Source organism: Ctenopharyngodon idella, chromosome 5 (genome assembly GCF_019924925.1).
Source record: "Ctenopharyngodon idella isolate HZGC_01 chromosome 5, HZGC01, whole genome shotgun sequence".
NCBI classification, from domain to species: Eukaryota; Metazoa; Chordata; class Actinopteri; order Cypriniformes; family Xenocyprididae; genus Ctenopharyngodon; species Ctenopharyngodon idella.
In genome coordinates, this window is record NC_067224.1 from 17,497,040 (window position 1) to 17,511,519 (window position 14,480).

At 36.8% G+C, this 14,480-nt stretch overlaps 2 protein-coding genes across 4 annotated transcripts in view; both read left to right on the plus strand.

Moving 5' to 3' along the window:
- Positions 1 to 14,480, plus strand: part of poc5 (POC5 centriolar protein homolog (Chlamydomonas)) — a 703,663-nt gene that overhangs the window by 152,461 nt on the left and 536,722 nt on the right. The window lies entirely within an intron of this gene.
- Positions 1 to 14,480, plus strand: part of edil3a (EGF-like repeats and discoidin I-like domains 3a) — a 193,161-nt gene that overhangs the window by 61,096 nt on the left and 117,585 nt on the right. For all 3 annotated transcript variants that reach the window (XM_051893456.1, XM_051893455.1, XM_051893457.1), the window contains one exon: positions 12,099 to 12,227. In XM_051893456.1, coding sequence (XP_051749416.1) covers positions 12,099 to 12,227 — 129 coding nt within the window. The remainder of the gene's footprint in view (positions 1 to 12,098; positions 12,228 to 14,480) is intronic.

Consider the following 14,480-nt stretch of genomic DNA (forward strand, 5'->3'; position numbering starts at 1 on the left):
ATGTAGGCCTACATTTCATGGATGTACTTTACAAAAATCTATATAGGCTATTTTTATGCAGGATTTTGCTTGCGGGAGCAGGACAAAACATGAATGTTGCGGGCGGGAGCGGGACAAGCTTATATATTTTTTTGCGGGAGCGGGAGTGAGACAGAATCCTGCGGAAGCGGGCGGGTCTCTAGATCAGATACCCTCGGATTTCATCAAAAATATCTTAATTTGTGTTCCGAAGACAAACGAAGGTCTTATGGGTTTGGGACGACATGAGGGTGAGTACTTAATGACAGAAATTTCATTTTTCGGTGAACTAGCCCTTTAAGCCTAGACTAAAATGCATGTTTGAGCTGTCTTAACTGAAAGCAACTTGCACTGACATATCTTAAAATATGTTAGTGCCACTTGTTTTGTCTCAAGATGCACACCAGTTTTTGTTTTCTTCTTCTAAGGCACATTTATAAAAGTTTCTTAAATGTCCTAATTTAACTAAGGCCAACTCATAGCTTAATCTAAGCCCTTTTTGTGAAACCAGGTCATTGAGTGTTACACATTCACATTTCACATTCACATTCCTTCAAGTAGGCTGTTTCCTCCACCTCAAGCGGACTGGTTACTTATATGCTTTTCTCAAAGAACCACACTATCTATATTGCAGCCATCATATCCTATCCAAAAAACTGTCATTTCATATTAGTTTAGCATTCAAAGTGGCTTTTTAAGCATGCTTAGAATTTCAGATTAGCTCTGCTAACTTTTCAGACAGCCGTAGTTTATGCTGATGCTACTGTATATGTTCAATAGTTTACACTTCAATAGTTCCCCCAAGGAATTTATGATCTTTGATTCACATAAAAACCTGCAAATGTCACTGCTAACAACTTAATTGTGCTCACATTACTTATTTTATTCTTTCCCATACTGCGTATGTGTTATCGTCTTTAATCAGTGATTGTCAACCCCAAGGTTCATCGACAGATTTTGATCTTGCTTGCTTAGTAACATTTCATATATATTCTGTTTCATTTAAAAGAAAGAAAAAAAGTGTGATATGCTAGTTTTATACATTTGTCTAGAACACAAATGCCATTATTTTTTTTCTACTTTACAGTGTGATACTTCCCTAAATTATATATTGTAGATAAAAGGAAAGTGTGCACCCAAAGAAAGATGTATTCATCCAAAAGATAAATAAATAAAAATAGATTTATGAAATTACGTTGTCAATCCGAGTCTCTTAAATCAGTTCTGACAGATTTGAAGAGTGTACATGCATCTTCATTTGACATGAGTCTTTGTGTGTGGATCACATTCAGGAAAAAAAGCCACAGAGCGGATGACTTTAGATTTTTGTTTGGGATAGTTTTGATTGGTTTCAGCTCTAAAGCTCACATATAATCTGGTATTATTTTGGATTATTTTATTTTCCACAATCCACAAGGGTTAGAACAGTGACCTCAATGGGTTCTTTAGTAGGGGCCTGAAGCATTGATTTTAGACTTTAATGTTGATGCCAAAATTATACATTTCATGGGGTTGTTAAGTACATGCAGAAATGTACTTTTGTGCGTCATAATTGGATTCAATGGTAAACATGTGTTGTGATGCTTGAATCAGTGCGCTCCTGCAGTATACTGCTCAGTCAAGACCCCAAGGTTGTCAGCTTAATAGCATGCTACATGTTTGATATAATTACATAGATTAAGTGAGATCAAAAACACTATTATATAGGTAATCATTTATTCCCCCTCAAATGCATTTATACCTATTACAACACCCTTGTCACCATCAAAAGCTATTTGCATTTTATTGTCTTGCCAAGATTGAAAGCAGGAGGTAAATGGGAAGCAGATTTATTTTTGTTGCTTGTTATTGCCCCCACATGTCTTTTTTACCGTATGAACTCTGATTTGGTATTGAGTCAAATATTACAAACCATACTGGCTATGTTTACATGCACCAATTTTCGTCAATCCGAATGAATTGAATCTGATTGCAGATCTGTTTACATTTACTCTAAACACTGTAATCTGCATAAAATATCCATTTATATGTGTTTTATATACATTCCGTTTAAAACTACGTTCTGCGTGTCACGTCATATCAATCACACTTGCGGAGATAACCATGGACATAACACCAACAGAGCTGATTGTTATTTTTGCCCTGTTGGCATACACATTCATAAATTAGCAACGGTTGTTTTGTGAATACGATTGAGAAAGTAGTCGGATTCAAGCGTTTACATGGTCATTTTTTGCTGTTGGATCGGATTAAAAAAGGAATAAACCACCCCTTCCAATCCGATTGAAATTTCATTCGGATCGAGCTAAATCGGATCGTTTACATGAACGTTTTTCAATCCGATTGAGCCGTCAATCCGATTACAAACGGATTATTTGGGTGCATGTAAACGTAGCCACTGACTCATCGTTGCGTTTCAAAGGGAACAAAAATGGAGCCGTCTAAGCTCTTTGGACTTTAAATCCCACTTTACTTTCAGAGCTGCAATTGGGCAAAATTGAAAGGTGACACTCGGATGACACATGGATATAACTTCAGAAGTTAAAACACAATCTGAATATCAGCTCCTTTTAGTTTTGCCTGGTTGAATCAGAACCGTTTTCTTTTATTTCTTAACAGCATCACTGTGCTTTTCACTTCTACATTCTTTGTTCAATTATGGATTCGATATGTACATTTCATATGCAGCTTGAGAACATTCATCGTAGCCCACTGGGCCCTTATTAGTGTAGTTGCTATGGAGGAGCGTGTTGCATGAATAATAGACTTTCTTCTTCCTCCTGGGGAGTTTGAGTGATGGAGCGGGTAACTGCAGCGAACATTAGTATGCCATTATGCAACTAAAGGTGGGCCCGAGTTCACCGGCCATTATTATGACCCCTCCATCAGACACTCACATGCTAAAAGCCCTCCTTTTTTCAAATGCCCTTCCTTTGGCCAGAGCACCATTTTTGTAATCCGAGAAACAGTATTTCAATTTGCTGTGTTGTGCCTTTCAACTTTGAAATGGAAAGAGGTGGCTTCTATTCTCATGCAGGTCCTGCTATGCCTGCTAATTGTTAGCCTCAAACAGTTGGCAATAATTTGAAGGGTTTACATTAAATGTGGCCTTTTGAAAAGCTCTGTACAGTTCAGGATAAAGACATGTTTCGTAAGCAGGTTAACAACACAGCTTGCCATATGTTCTAGGAGAAAAAAAAAAAAAAAAAAATGGCTGGAGAACTGTTGACACATGTTAAAGGGATAGTTCACCCAAAAATTTAAATTTGCTGCAAACGGTCCTAAGTGCGTTCATGGCAGTCTGGAGTGTGAGCTTCCTTGATCTGTCTTATGAAACACATAAAAACTCCATCCATCCATCCATCCATCAATATAGTACATCCTACTTTACCTGCATACATACAGTGTACTTACATAAAGCAAATATATACTGTATAGCAAATCTCGGCGTGATATTTTATTGCAAAATGTAACTACTGTATATTGTCGCCTATTTCTTTATATAAAGTTGGATATATAAGTACATATACATATAGCACAGAATAATCACGTGGGGTGATATATTACAGTATATAGCATATCTCAACTGCTTGATTGCTTGTATCATCACAAAATGTAGTTTATAATATTGCCCAGCTCTAATCTTCTAAATGTGACTATGAAGATATTATAGACATTATATATATATTATATTTGCATCATGATTTTCTGTAAAACTGCTTAAACTCTGTTTTGTGAAAAGTGCTATACAAATAAATTTGACTTATCTGTGTGATTCATTCATGAATTGTGATATTCCTTCAAAAATGCAATTATGTCTTGCTAAAGGATTACAAAATAAGCACCCTAATCTATCCAAAGCAAACTGTTGCAGGAGTTTTCATTTGGCCATGTCTGTTCTTATCAGCTCTGCATTCTTGGATGGATGTGAGTTGACAGGAGAGAATCTCCGGACTGTTCTTCTCCTGCCAGACTGCTATCGTGGTGACATTTCCATGGCATTTCCTGGCTTCCTCTTACACTCTCACCCTCCATATCCTAAAGACTTTCCAAGGTGAGCTTGAACTTACTTTGGCTCCCTCAAGAGATTTCGCTTCCTTGGTGAAGACCTGGACGGCCACTGATTAATTTCTTTTGCCTCTGTTCTGTTTTTACTTTAACTTGCAGTTGCATCCGTTCAGTGTAGTCAGCATGTCTTGTCATATAAGAGCAGGGTGAACTCTGGAAATTAGAGAGAGAGCAGACGGCTCTAAAAGCCAGAAGTGAGTGCTTTTCTCTGCCAGTCTTGGTTCTTAGTGGGAGAGCCTAGCGTACTGGGCAGGAGGCAGTGAACTAGGAGGCTGATACTGCACTGCCCGTAAAGGATGAAGACAGAATTAGGCCACGTATGAGCTGTGTAAGCTCTTACCCTGCAAACTCTGTGAGCAGAACATCTCTTTTAATGTGCCTGCATAGGCATTAATGCGAAAGTGTGGTTTTTCTGTGGTACAATGATTCTCGATTAAGGACACAGTGTTCTAAATTACAGCATTGTGACATTGATTCCCACTGAGGGCACGTAAAATGTGCATTCAACTTTTGAAATTTGAAGACACGTTGAATTTTGAAGACACACATATATACACTCGAGTACCTTATAGCTTACATATATATATATATGTTAGCTATAAGGTACTCGAGGCTGTGCTGTATCGTGAATAAGTCACGGCTGAAGGGTGTTGTTAGGCACGTCGTGCCTGCAACCCCTTCAGCCGTGACTTATTCACAATACAGCACTGGCCTCGAGTACCTTATTGCTTTTATAAAACAGTTACCACACAATACAAATATTAAAGCCAGAAATATGTATCAATGCAACTTCTCATGAAGTAAACTTTAACTAAAAGCCTTCCTTCCACTGGAAAAAATAGTCACTGACTGTGAACAGCAACAGAAGTTACATTATTATGCCATTAGATGGCGGCAAAGACTGTCTTTATGAGTGTGTCAGTCAGTAGCAAAGACTTTTACATTGAAAAGACTGAATTGTTGTGAACACGGAACAAGATGCAACTGACAAATGCTTTGACTAGCGCTGTCAGTCACGGGAAAACCCCTTAACTGTTAAAAGGACAAGATAATACATCGGACATTTAAACAGATTTTTTATTATGAACAGGACTGACCTGAAGGAAAATGCTAAATTTGAATGCAGGTAATAAACCCGTTCACTCGATCTCTTCCTCATAATACTCTTCTACATAATATAGGAAGCTTCAATGAACAATATCAATTGAGAACATACAGTTTACGTTGCTAAGAGTGGTTGCTAAGGGTGTTGTGTAGTGATACACAGAACCGTTGGGTGATGCGGTCATAGCCGTTTTTATTGTGAATAAAACACAGATATTGACCAATCAGAATCAAGAACAATTAGTTTCAGTTAGTCTTCCTTACATTAATATCTGAATAGCAATTCTACATCCAGTCTTCTCATTTTAAATTTTGGGTTTGAATTTTTATTATAAATGAATAAAGTTCTAAAATAAATTCTCAGTTAAATTCTAAATGGTGCACAACCCTGCAACATAGATTGGGATTGGAAGCTGAAAAGTATAAACTAAAAAAAAAGTTTTGTAATCTTGTCTCATTTAATGCAGATATTTCCCTTAAATTATCATCATAACAAATTGAGTGAAAAGCTGACTGGAAAATTTCAAAATGTTTTAATATTTAGTTTGTCCTGTTGCTTTAATGGCAGCAGCACTTGAGCTGTGTGAAATGAATCACAATTAAATATTTATTTTCAAACAATATGCGGTATGAAATCTCACAGCATGAAAGAATAAAACATGTTTGTCTAAAACCAACAGCATGATTTGAGATGACCAAAAGAGCATCTTGTGCCTCAATAGAAGAAATTCTGAATGCCTGTACCAAGAGTCAAATATATAAATGTCACAAATTTGATTATCTTATTAGTTAAATAGTGCAGAATTTTTTTTTACATTGCAACATTTCTTTGTTTTAAAATGTTCAAACTTTACTTCCTAGCTTAAATGAAAAAAAATAAATAAATAAATAATAATGGTTAGTTAAAAAAATATAGTTGGTATAGCTATATTGAGGAAAAAAAGGTGCTCTGGAATCCCCAGCCTCATAAGATACATACAGGTCATGTGCACATGACCTCACTGTTGCTCTGCGCTGGTGCTGTGCTTGATTTGGCTTCACGGGAAGTCTGATTTGAGCTCCAGCTGCCCGCTTGCTCACCTCCCTACCTCCCAAATGCTCGGCTCAATCTGCTCATGATAACTCAGACATGGAGAGGCTGTCTGAGCCCTTCTAACCTCCATCACCTTCACCCTGGAGATCATTTGAGGGGACTGTAATTAAAACACCTACTTCCTCTGGATGCCTAGGTACAATTATCCATTGGGCTGTTTGTTATATATGATGCTCTATATATGGTGCAGTGTGTAATTATCTTAGACAGATTGCTTTATTTAGTGACAACTTTATTTGCATGGACCTCACAGAAGTCGGATATAGGTGATTCAATCGATGGCTGAAAGGTTTGTTCAGTGAAAACCTGCACAGGTTCAGACGTCAAAGCTGTAATTATTATAATCCAACCAAGTGATCACCATATCTCCATATTAATGAGTTACAATTTCCATACCATCCCAGTGACATTACCACAATCTGCATAAATGAATACATTAGACAGTGTAACACATTTGAGTTGCTTACCTGTCTCACTTCAATAAGGCTTGAGTTGATTCGTATAAGCGAGCAACTAAAATGAATTCTCTTTTGGGAATTTAGTCGGGAGCATCCATCAGAGAGTGATTAATTGTGCAGGAAACATTGGACGCTTTGCTGTGTTTAACCACCGCTGAGGTTTTACTATGCCGCTTTCAAGACGGGCTCTTCTGATAGATTGGCTTCCATTGTGACTTGTCGGAAAATCGGGATGCGTGCGCCAGCCAACATCAATTACTTTCCTGCCACAAGCACGAGCTGCCCAACAACGGCTGACATTCTTGTTGATCCCTCTGACTTGCACCACAAAAGGGAACAGCACAGAGGACAAAGCTTTGTTTCATCGGCCACAATGCCTGGCGATGTCTCTCAGGAACATGTGCAAATGTGGCATACGTCCCCCTCCTTCCTTTCTCTCGCTCCTGTTTCTCCTTCTCACACTGTCTCTCTCCATCCCTGTCTTGCTCTCCCTCTTCTTACTTCCATCTCTCTGGAGGTAGAGAGGAGGCTGTCACAAAGCTTTGTGCGGTTATAGATCGTCATGTCAGAATTCAGGCATAGCTGTCATCCTCTCCTTCAGGATGCAGAGGACTTTTAATAGAGTTCTGGCAAGGTTATTACATGGTGTGTCCCTTTAATTAGCTACTAGTCTTATTATAGATGATAAGATACACTGCTGGAATTCACAAATGTTGATATGGTTACCTTCTGTGGCACATTTCTTCTCCAAGCGACTTTTTTTTTCTTTTTTCTTTTTCTTTTTCTTTTTTTTTTTAAGTTGTCTAAGAACAATACTAACTTTTTTCCCTTTATAACGACTTGGCCTGACTTCATGCAATGGATACATTTGTATGTAAAACCAACAGAAAAACAAAATAGTGATTTACAGTATACAGTTCAAAAATTTTAGTTTTAACTTAACTCTTTTCTAAAATAACTATATATATATATATATATATATATATATATATATATATATATATATATATATATAAATGGAATTCATTCCAAAGCTGACTTTTCAGCAGCCATTACTCTAATCTTCAGGGTCACATGATCCCTACAAAATGTTACTTAATTTTTTAAAATGTATTATTATCGATTTTGAAAAGAGTTGTGCGGCTTAATATTTTGGTTGAAACAAAAATGCATTTTTTTTTTTTTTTTTTTTCAGGATTCTATGGGAATCTTTAGTTACCTCACAATCCGATCTGATTCTGGGAGTCACGATCCAATTCCAAAACGATTCTTTATCTACTTTTTCTTTTTATTATTATTATTATTATTATTATTATTAATTAATTAGTTTACCAACTTAAAAACCTTAAAATCCTTACATTTACATGTCCTTACATAAGTAATTATAAGTAGGCCTACTTTTTTAAATAATTACAAATTGAAAAAAAATAAATAAAACAATTGTATGTTAAGAATTTTAAACTAATATAACTTCAAAACATCTAAGAAAGTAGCAAATAAGAAAGAGGAGCAACGGAACATATTACAAGCAATAAACAAAGAGTGCTTTCAGTATTTAAGATTATCTGAACGTTTTCTTTCTCATGTTTAATGTCGTTTGATTGTTACATCATAGATAGCGGGAGATCTAATAAGCTGCATTCACGCACGGATCTCTTTTGAAATATAATAAGTAATGCGGTTTGTCCTGTCCATTTAATCCCTTAAGACAAAACTGGCTGTGTTTACATTAATTTTGTGTTATAAAACCACTTTGAGACGCAAGTACATTAAACTACTTATACGGAGTCGCGCATAGCCGCATGCGCGAGCACTCTTCACAAACAAAGCGTCAGCATTTGAAGTTGAAAGCTGCCTTCTGTAAGTGAGTTTCATATTTTAAATGTATAAGTCCACTGCATTCCAAATTACATGCCTTCGTAGAGCATTTGTAAGGAAAATACCGACAGGCGAGACCGCGCACAGCAACATCAAACAAAGCGCGCGTCTCTCACAGCGCATCCTGTGCAGTGAAGCCCTCAAATGTCGTAATTCGCTTCAACCTTTCCGAACTTTATGAAAGACTATTTTACGGAAGGTTCGAGTGGTGTATGTGTGTGAGGAATTGGAAGCAAGCAGAATCCGGGTGTTTCTAAAGCACACGCAGTGTCATTGCGCATCTGAATAAAAACTAAGCTCAGAATCGATTCTGAAATTCTCAGAATCGATCCAGAATTGTTGGAGAGAGAATCGCGATGCATCGATAGACGATTTTCTTCTCCCACCTTACTGAATAAAAGTATTAATTTCTTTAAAGGAGTGGTTGATTATGATTTCACTTTTTTAAATTTAGTTAGTGTGTAATTTTGCTGTTTGAGCATAAACAAAATCTGCAAAGTTACAGCGCTCAAAGTTCAATGCAAAGGGAGATATTTTCTTTTACAGAAATCGCTATTTGAGGACTACAACAAACGGCTGGTAGGGACTACAACGAGCTTCTTCACGGGTTAGTGACATGTTGGGCTGCTTTAGAGAAGGGGAAGAGTTGTTGTAGTAGAGTGTTGTTGCCATGCCGTCATTTTACGCCAGACTGCTTCACAAACGAGGGCCAATTCAACACTGGATTTGCACATAAGACTAACATGACGGCACATGCTAGTCGATGAGTTGAATCAACTCCACAGCAACTACATAAATTTATCCACTAACCATTCAGAAATGTCCAGTTGCATTCTAAAAGTTGTAACTTCTTCCTTAGTCTTTCCATCAGTGTCCGACTCCGGTTTGAACAGTGTAAGGCTGAACACCGTTACTGACAATCGTCATTTTGGCTGCATGAGATTCTCCAGCTTTATTGTTGTTGAGCAACCGAAGTGCGAGCTGTTAAAGCTCTGCCCTCTTCTGGAAAGCGGCAGCAGCTCATTTGCATTTAAAGGGACACACACAAAAACAGTGTTTTTTTGCTCACACCCAAATAGGGGCAAATTTGACAAGCTATAATAAATGATCTGTGGGGTATTTTGAGCTGAAACTTCACAGACACATTCTGGGGACACCAGAGACTTATATTACATTTTGAGAAAAGGGGCATAATAGGTCCCCTTTAAAAAAAAATGCTCACTGACCACAAACTTATGAATGGTAGTGTATATTTTAATATCTTTCAGAGATCCTTCTGTTTCACATATACGAACAAACATTTTGAAGACACTCATCCAGAGCTCCTCTGCTTAGGAACCCTAAATGTTTTTTTTTTTTTTTTTTTTTTTTGTCTTTTGAACAATCTACATTTTGTCGGTCTTTGCACTTAAGAGCACATTGATCATATCTCTGTAATTCATCTCTCTACTCCACCCATGCCCTCTAGCAGAACTTGCTACTGATATTTTGAAAGATTAAACTGACTGCCCTGCAATTTCATCAAGCAACTTTTGACAGCATGCAACCCGATGCAGGCACTCTAATGTTTTAAACATCAGTATGGTATTGATAGGCCATGAGATATGGGCCTTCTGGGGGTTCTTATGAGCTTGACTTGCTTGCAAATGCAGGATTTGTGAAGACTAAAAGATTAGAAGCTACTCCAGAACAATCAGTCCATTGCCTGAATGTTGTTTTAAAAGCTCTTAGTGAAATCAGCATTTTGATTGGTCATTCATGACTTCACATTCATGACTTTTTTTTTTTTTTTTTTTTCCCCAAGGCGATGGATGAAATCAAAATGGTTTTCCATTTGGAGTAGAGAACTCAAACCATTAAGAATAAATATAAATCTCATATCCTTATACACTCATTTAAGTCAAATGAAATCAAGTCAATTTTTACAATACATATTTGTTTAAAATTAGGTTTACAAAACTATTGCCCAGAGTGAGCAAAAAATCAACTGACGTGTGATGAATTGAGTAATCAATTGACTTGTGATGAAATTATTACTTTTATTCATCAAGGGCACATTAAAGACATTTATAATGTTACAAATTTCAAATAAATGCTGTTCTTTTGAACTTCCTGTTCATCAAAGAATCCTTAAAAAAATGGTATCCACAAAAACACCATGACTGTTTTTAACATTGATAATAAGAAATTTGAGCATTTCTTATTATCATTAATGTTAAAAACAGTCATGCTGTTTTTGTGGATTCTTGAGCAGCAAATCATCATATTTGAATGATTTTTGGAGGATCATGTGACACTGAAGACTAGAGTAATGGCGGCTAAAAATTCAGCTTTGCCATCTCAGGAATTACATTTTAAAACGTATTAAAATAGAAAACAGTTATTTTAAATTGTAATAATAATCCACAATATTACTTTTTAAACTGTATTTTTAAAATAAATATCAAAATAAATGCAACCTTGATGAGCATATGAATCTTCTTTTAAAATTAAAAAATAAATAAATAAATATTCCCATAGAAATAGATAGTTTATAGTTTATATTAATAGTTTATATTAAAAAAACATAAAATAATTTGTATTTAAGTTTGCATGTAAGTGTGCAATTTGTATAAAAACATAAACTGAAACTATTTAACTAGATAATTGTTCTATTGATGAAATCATGACAGCTTTACTTTTTAAGTTCCCCCAGGATATTTACTTAAAAAAATAAGTATAAGGATCTGACTCCAAAAAGTCCTAGAATCGCCTCATATTTTACAGCGTAAAAGAGGGATAAAACCTTGAGTGGAAACAGAATCAGCTGGGGGAGACAATCCTCCTGCCAAAGCATATTACAATAAATGTACATATTATCTAGTTACCTAATATATGCCATATGTATCATACTTTTACTGAATCCATCATTCACTTATAATGTCATTAAACTGACATCCTGTCAAATAGCGTTGCTCTATAACCTTTTCACATACTCATCTATTAATTTCTGCTCCGATTTAACTCTCTGGCTGATTGTAGCAAGTGAGTGAAATGCCAGCTTGCTCTTTCTCTCTCTCTTCTCTCCCTTTCTCTGTCTGTGTGTTGACACAGTGCCAGAAGAGGTAATGCAGTGCCCATGATATCATTTATCCCTCAAGCTGCCCCATGGTGACCTCAGCAAGTGACGCTTATACTTACATTTCTCTCTTTCTCTATTTCTCTCTGTGACTGTCTCCCATTTCATCCTTTCATTCGCTGTGCTCAATTATTTATCTTTTTTTTTTCTCCTGTATGTCACTGCAGTCATTCTTGAACCACTGTAGATAGAGATGCAAGCGCTTCACTGCAGGCCATGTTATAAACTGCTGATGACTGTTTCTAACCCATCTGTTCTAACCCATTATGTGGGTTGTGAACACTTGCTTACATTTAAAAAAAAAACAAAACAAAAAAAACACTTCAGTCTGTCTGCTTATTTATATTTGTCTATATTACAGGACCCTGCCACCCAAACCCTTGTCACAATGGAGGCACCTGTGAAATCAGTGAAACGTTCAGGGGTGACACATTCATTGGATACGTCTGCAAGTGCCCATCAGGCTTTAACGGAATCCACTGCCAACACAGTAAGTTCATGCAGTGACTTGTTTCCCAGTGACTTGTTTCCAGCACTGTTTCCCTTAAAGTCCCCCTGTGGTGAAAATCAAGTTTTTAATGTTGTTTATATGTCTATGTGGTGTTTTTAATATGCTTTAAGACAAACCATGTGCAAATTCATAAGTCAGCACCATTGCTGAGTATTTTCTCTTTAAAACGGTCTCAAACCCGTGGTTTGAAATCGCTGGTGTTTCTGACGTCACCTTGTGCCAATCATGTCAACATCCCGGCGGGCTTTAGCATATCATTAAACATGACCACTCTGAAGCAAGAGAGTCTCTAAAGAATATATCCCGGTATATTTTTCTGTTGATATAAAAAATCAGGTAGATTTGGCAATATAGCGAGTGTATGATGTATATAACGATGTTATGATGAACTATATGCCTATATGCCTTAGAAGACAGCTGTCTAACTTACGAATGGGAACATGGTTTGTGTAACATTAGCAACACATTATGAGCTGTTTGATAATGTAGAAAAGCAAAAGGGTAATCATATTAATTACCGTTATGTGTCTGGCGTTGTAAAAAGCGATACCATTATGAAGCGTTTACCTCAGTAAGTTCAGCGAGTGGATCTCATGAGTTTGTGTGAGTGAGTGGAGGGGTGGCTAATTACCATATTCATATATCCGCGTATAATAAATGATGCAAGGCCATGAAGAAATTGTTTTTTCACAGGAAAAATGATTAAATGTGTCATTTTGGTGATCAAAGATGAGTTTTAAGTGATAAAATTATTGACTACAGGGGAGTTTTAACTAGGGGTGAGTTGTTGGATGAATGCTGTAGTTACATTCGGTTGCTATATTGTGCTCTACTTTTTTGAACACATGAATGCATCTTATGTATACACTTCCAGTTTCAGATGGGTCTGAAACCAGCCTAATGCCGTGTTCAGACTACATGATATTTTTGTCTGTTATGATAGTCACTGTGTCAGATTATGCAATTTTGACTCCTAAATTCTTGTTGTCGTGTCGTGTTGTGTCGTGGACAAGAAACATGTCAAACTACATGTTGCTTCCCAACCAGTCATCGCTTGCTGTCTTTAACGACGTGCATGATGTCATCGAGAAGGTGGAACTAGCAACTGACTTTCGGAAACAAGAGCTTAACAAACAATGGCTACCAAAGCAGAGTGTTAGCTTAATGCTAATTCCAGTACTCACCGGGTTGCTGAAACACCTCCGCTATAGTTCGCCAGCATTTATCTCTTTTCACTCTGTCAAATGTATTAGTCCCTCAAGGAAACATTATAGCTCCAGTAGTATCGTTGCGGTAGTATTTTTGCAATAGTTCCACAAAGCTTTCCTCCATTGCATAATTCCACCTACGCTGTCAGAAAAACAGGTACGGCGCTTGTCACTGGGGCGGTACCCTAAAGTACAAAAGTGAAAAGGTGCTAATATGTACCTTTAAGGTACTAATATGTACCATATAGGGGTAGTAAGGTACAAATGTACCTTTTCACTTTTGTACCTTAGGGTACTACCCCAGTGACAGCGCCATACCTTTTTTTTCTGAGAGTTTACCGTCATCTCTTTTTCGTTTCACAATGTTTGAAAGCTGTGTACGGAAGAGCTTCTGTGCTCCTATTGGTCAGCTCCACAGATGTGACGGAACTTGTTGTGGAGTATTGAAAACAATAAACATACTAGCCTTTTTGTTGTGACATTGTGAAGCGTCACAGATGCAGCACCGTTTGCTATCCACTATGACACACTATACAAGATAAAACTATCGATTCTTGTGTCCTGACGCCCATTGTCGTCTACAAATCACCACTATATCTTACGGCAAATGGATTGTGCCAAAATCAGGCTGATATTGTGTAGTCTGAACCCGGCATAACAAGGCTTTTACATTGCAGTGTCTCACACCTTTACTTTGATATGTGTGTGTTATATACCGTGTGTATGGTATGTGTGTGCTATATATTTGGTCAATTTAATAAACTTTTGTTAACCCAGCTATAATGAAACTGTCCAAACTGCTATAGTTATATAACAACTGCAAAGCATCCAATATGTAAATAATATAATTTACGAACTAAATTTAGTATAAACTCCTGCACAATCTGCATATTTTTAAACATGCGTGGCAAACGTTACTACAAGTGTATCACACAGCAATTAGCTGCTGCCAGGCATTTTCCGCTCCTCATTTGCAAATGCACAGTAAGTGTATAAGGCATTTATTAAGGCTTAAAAATTTTAG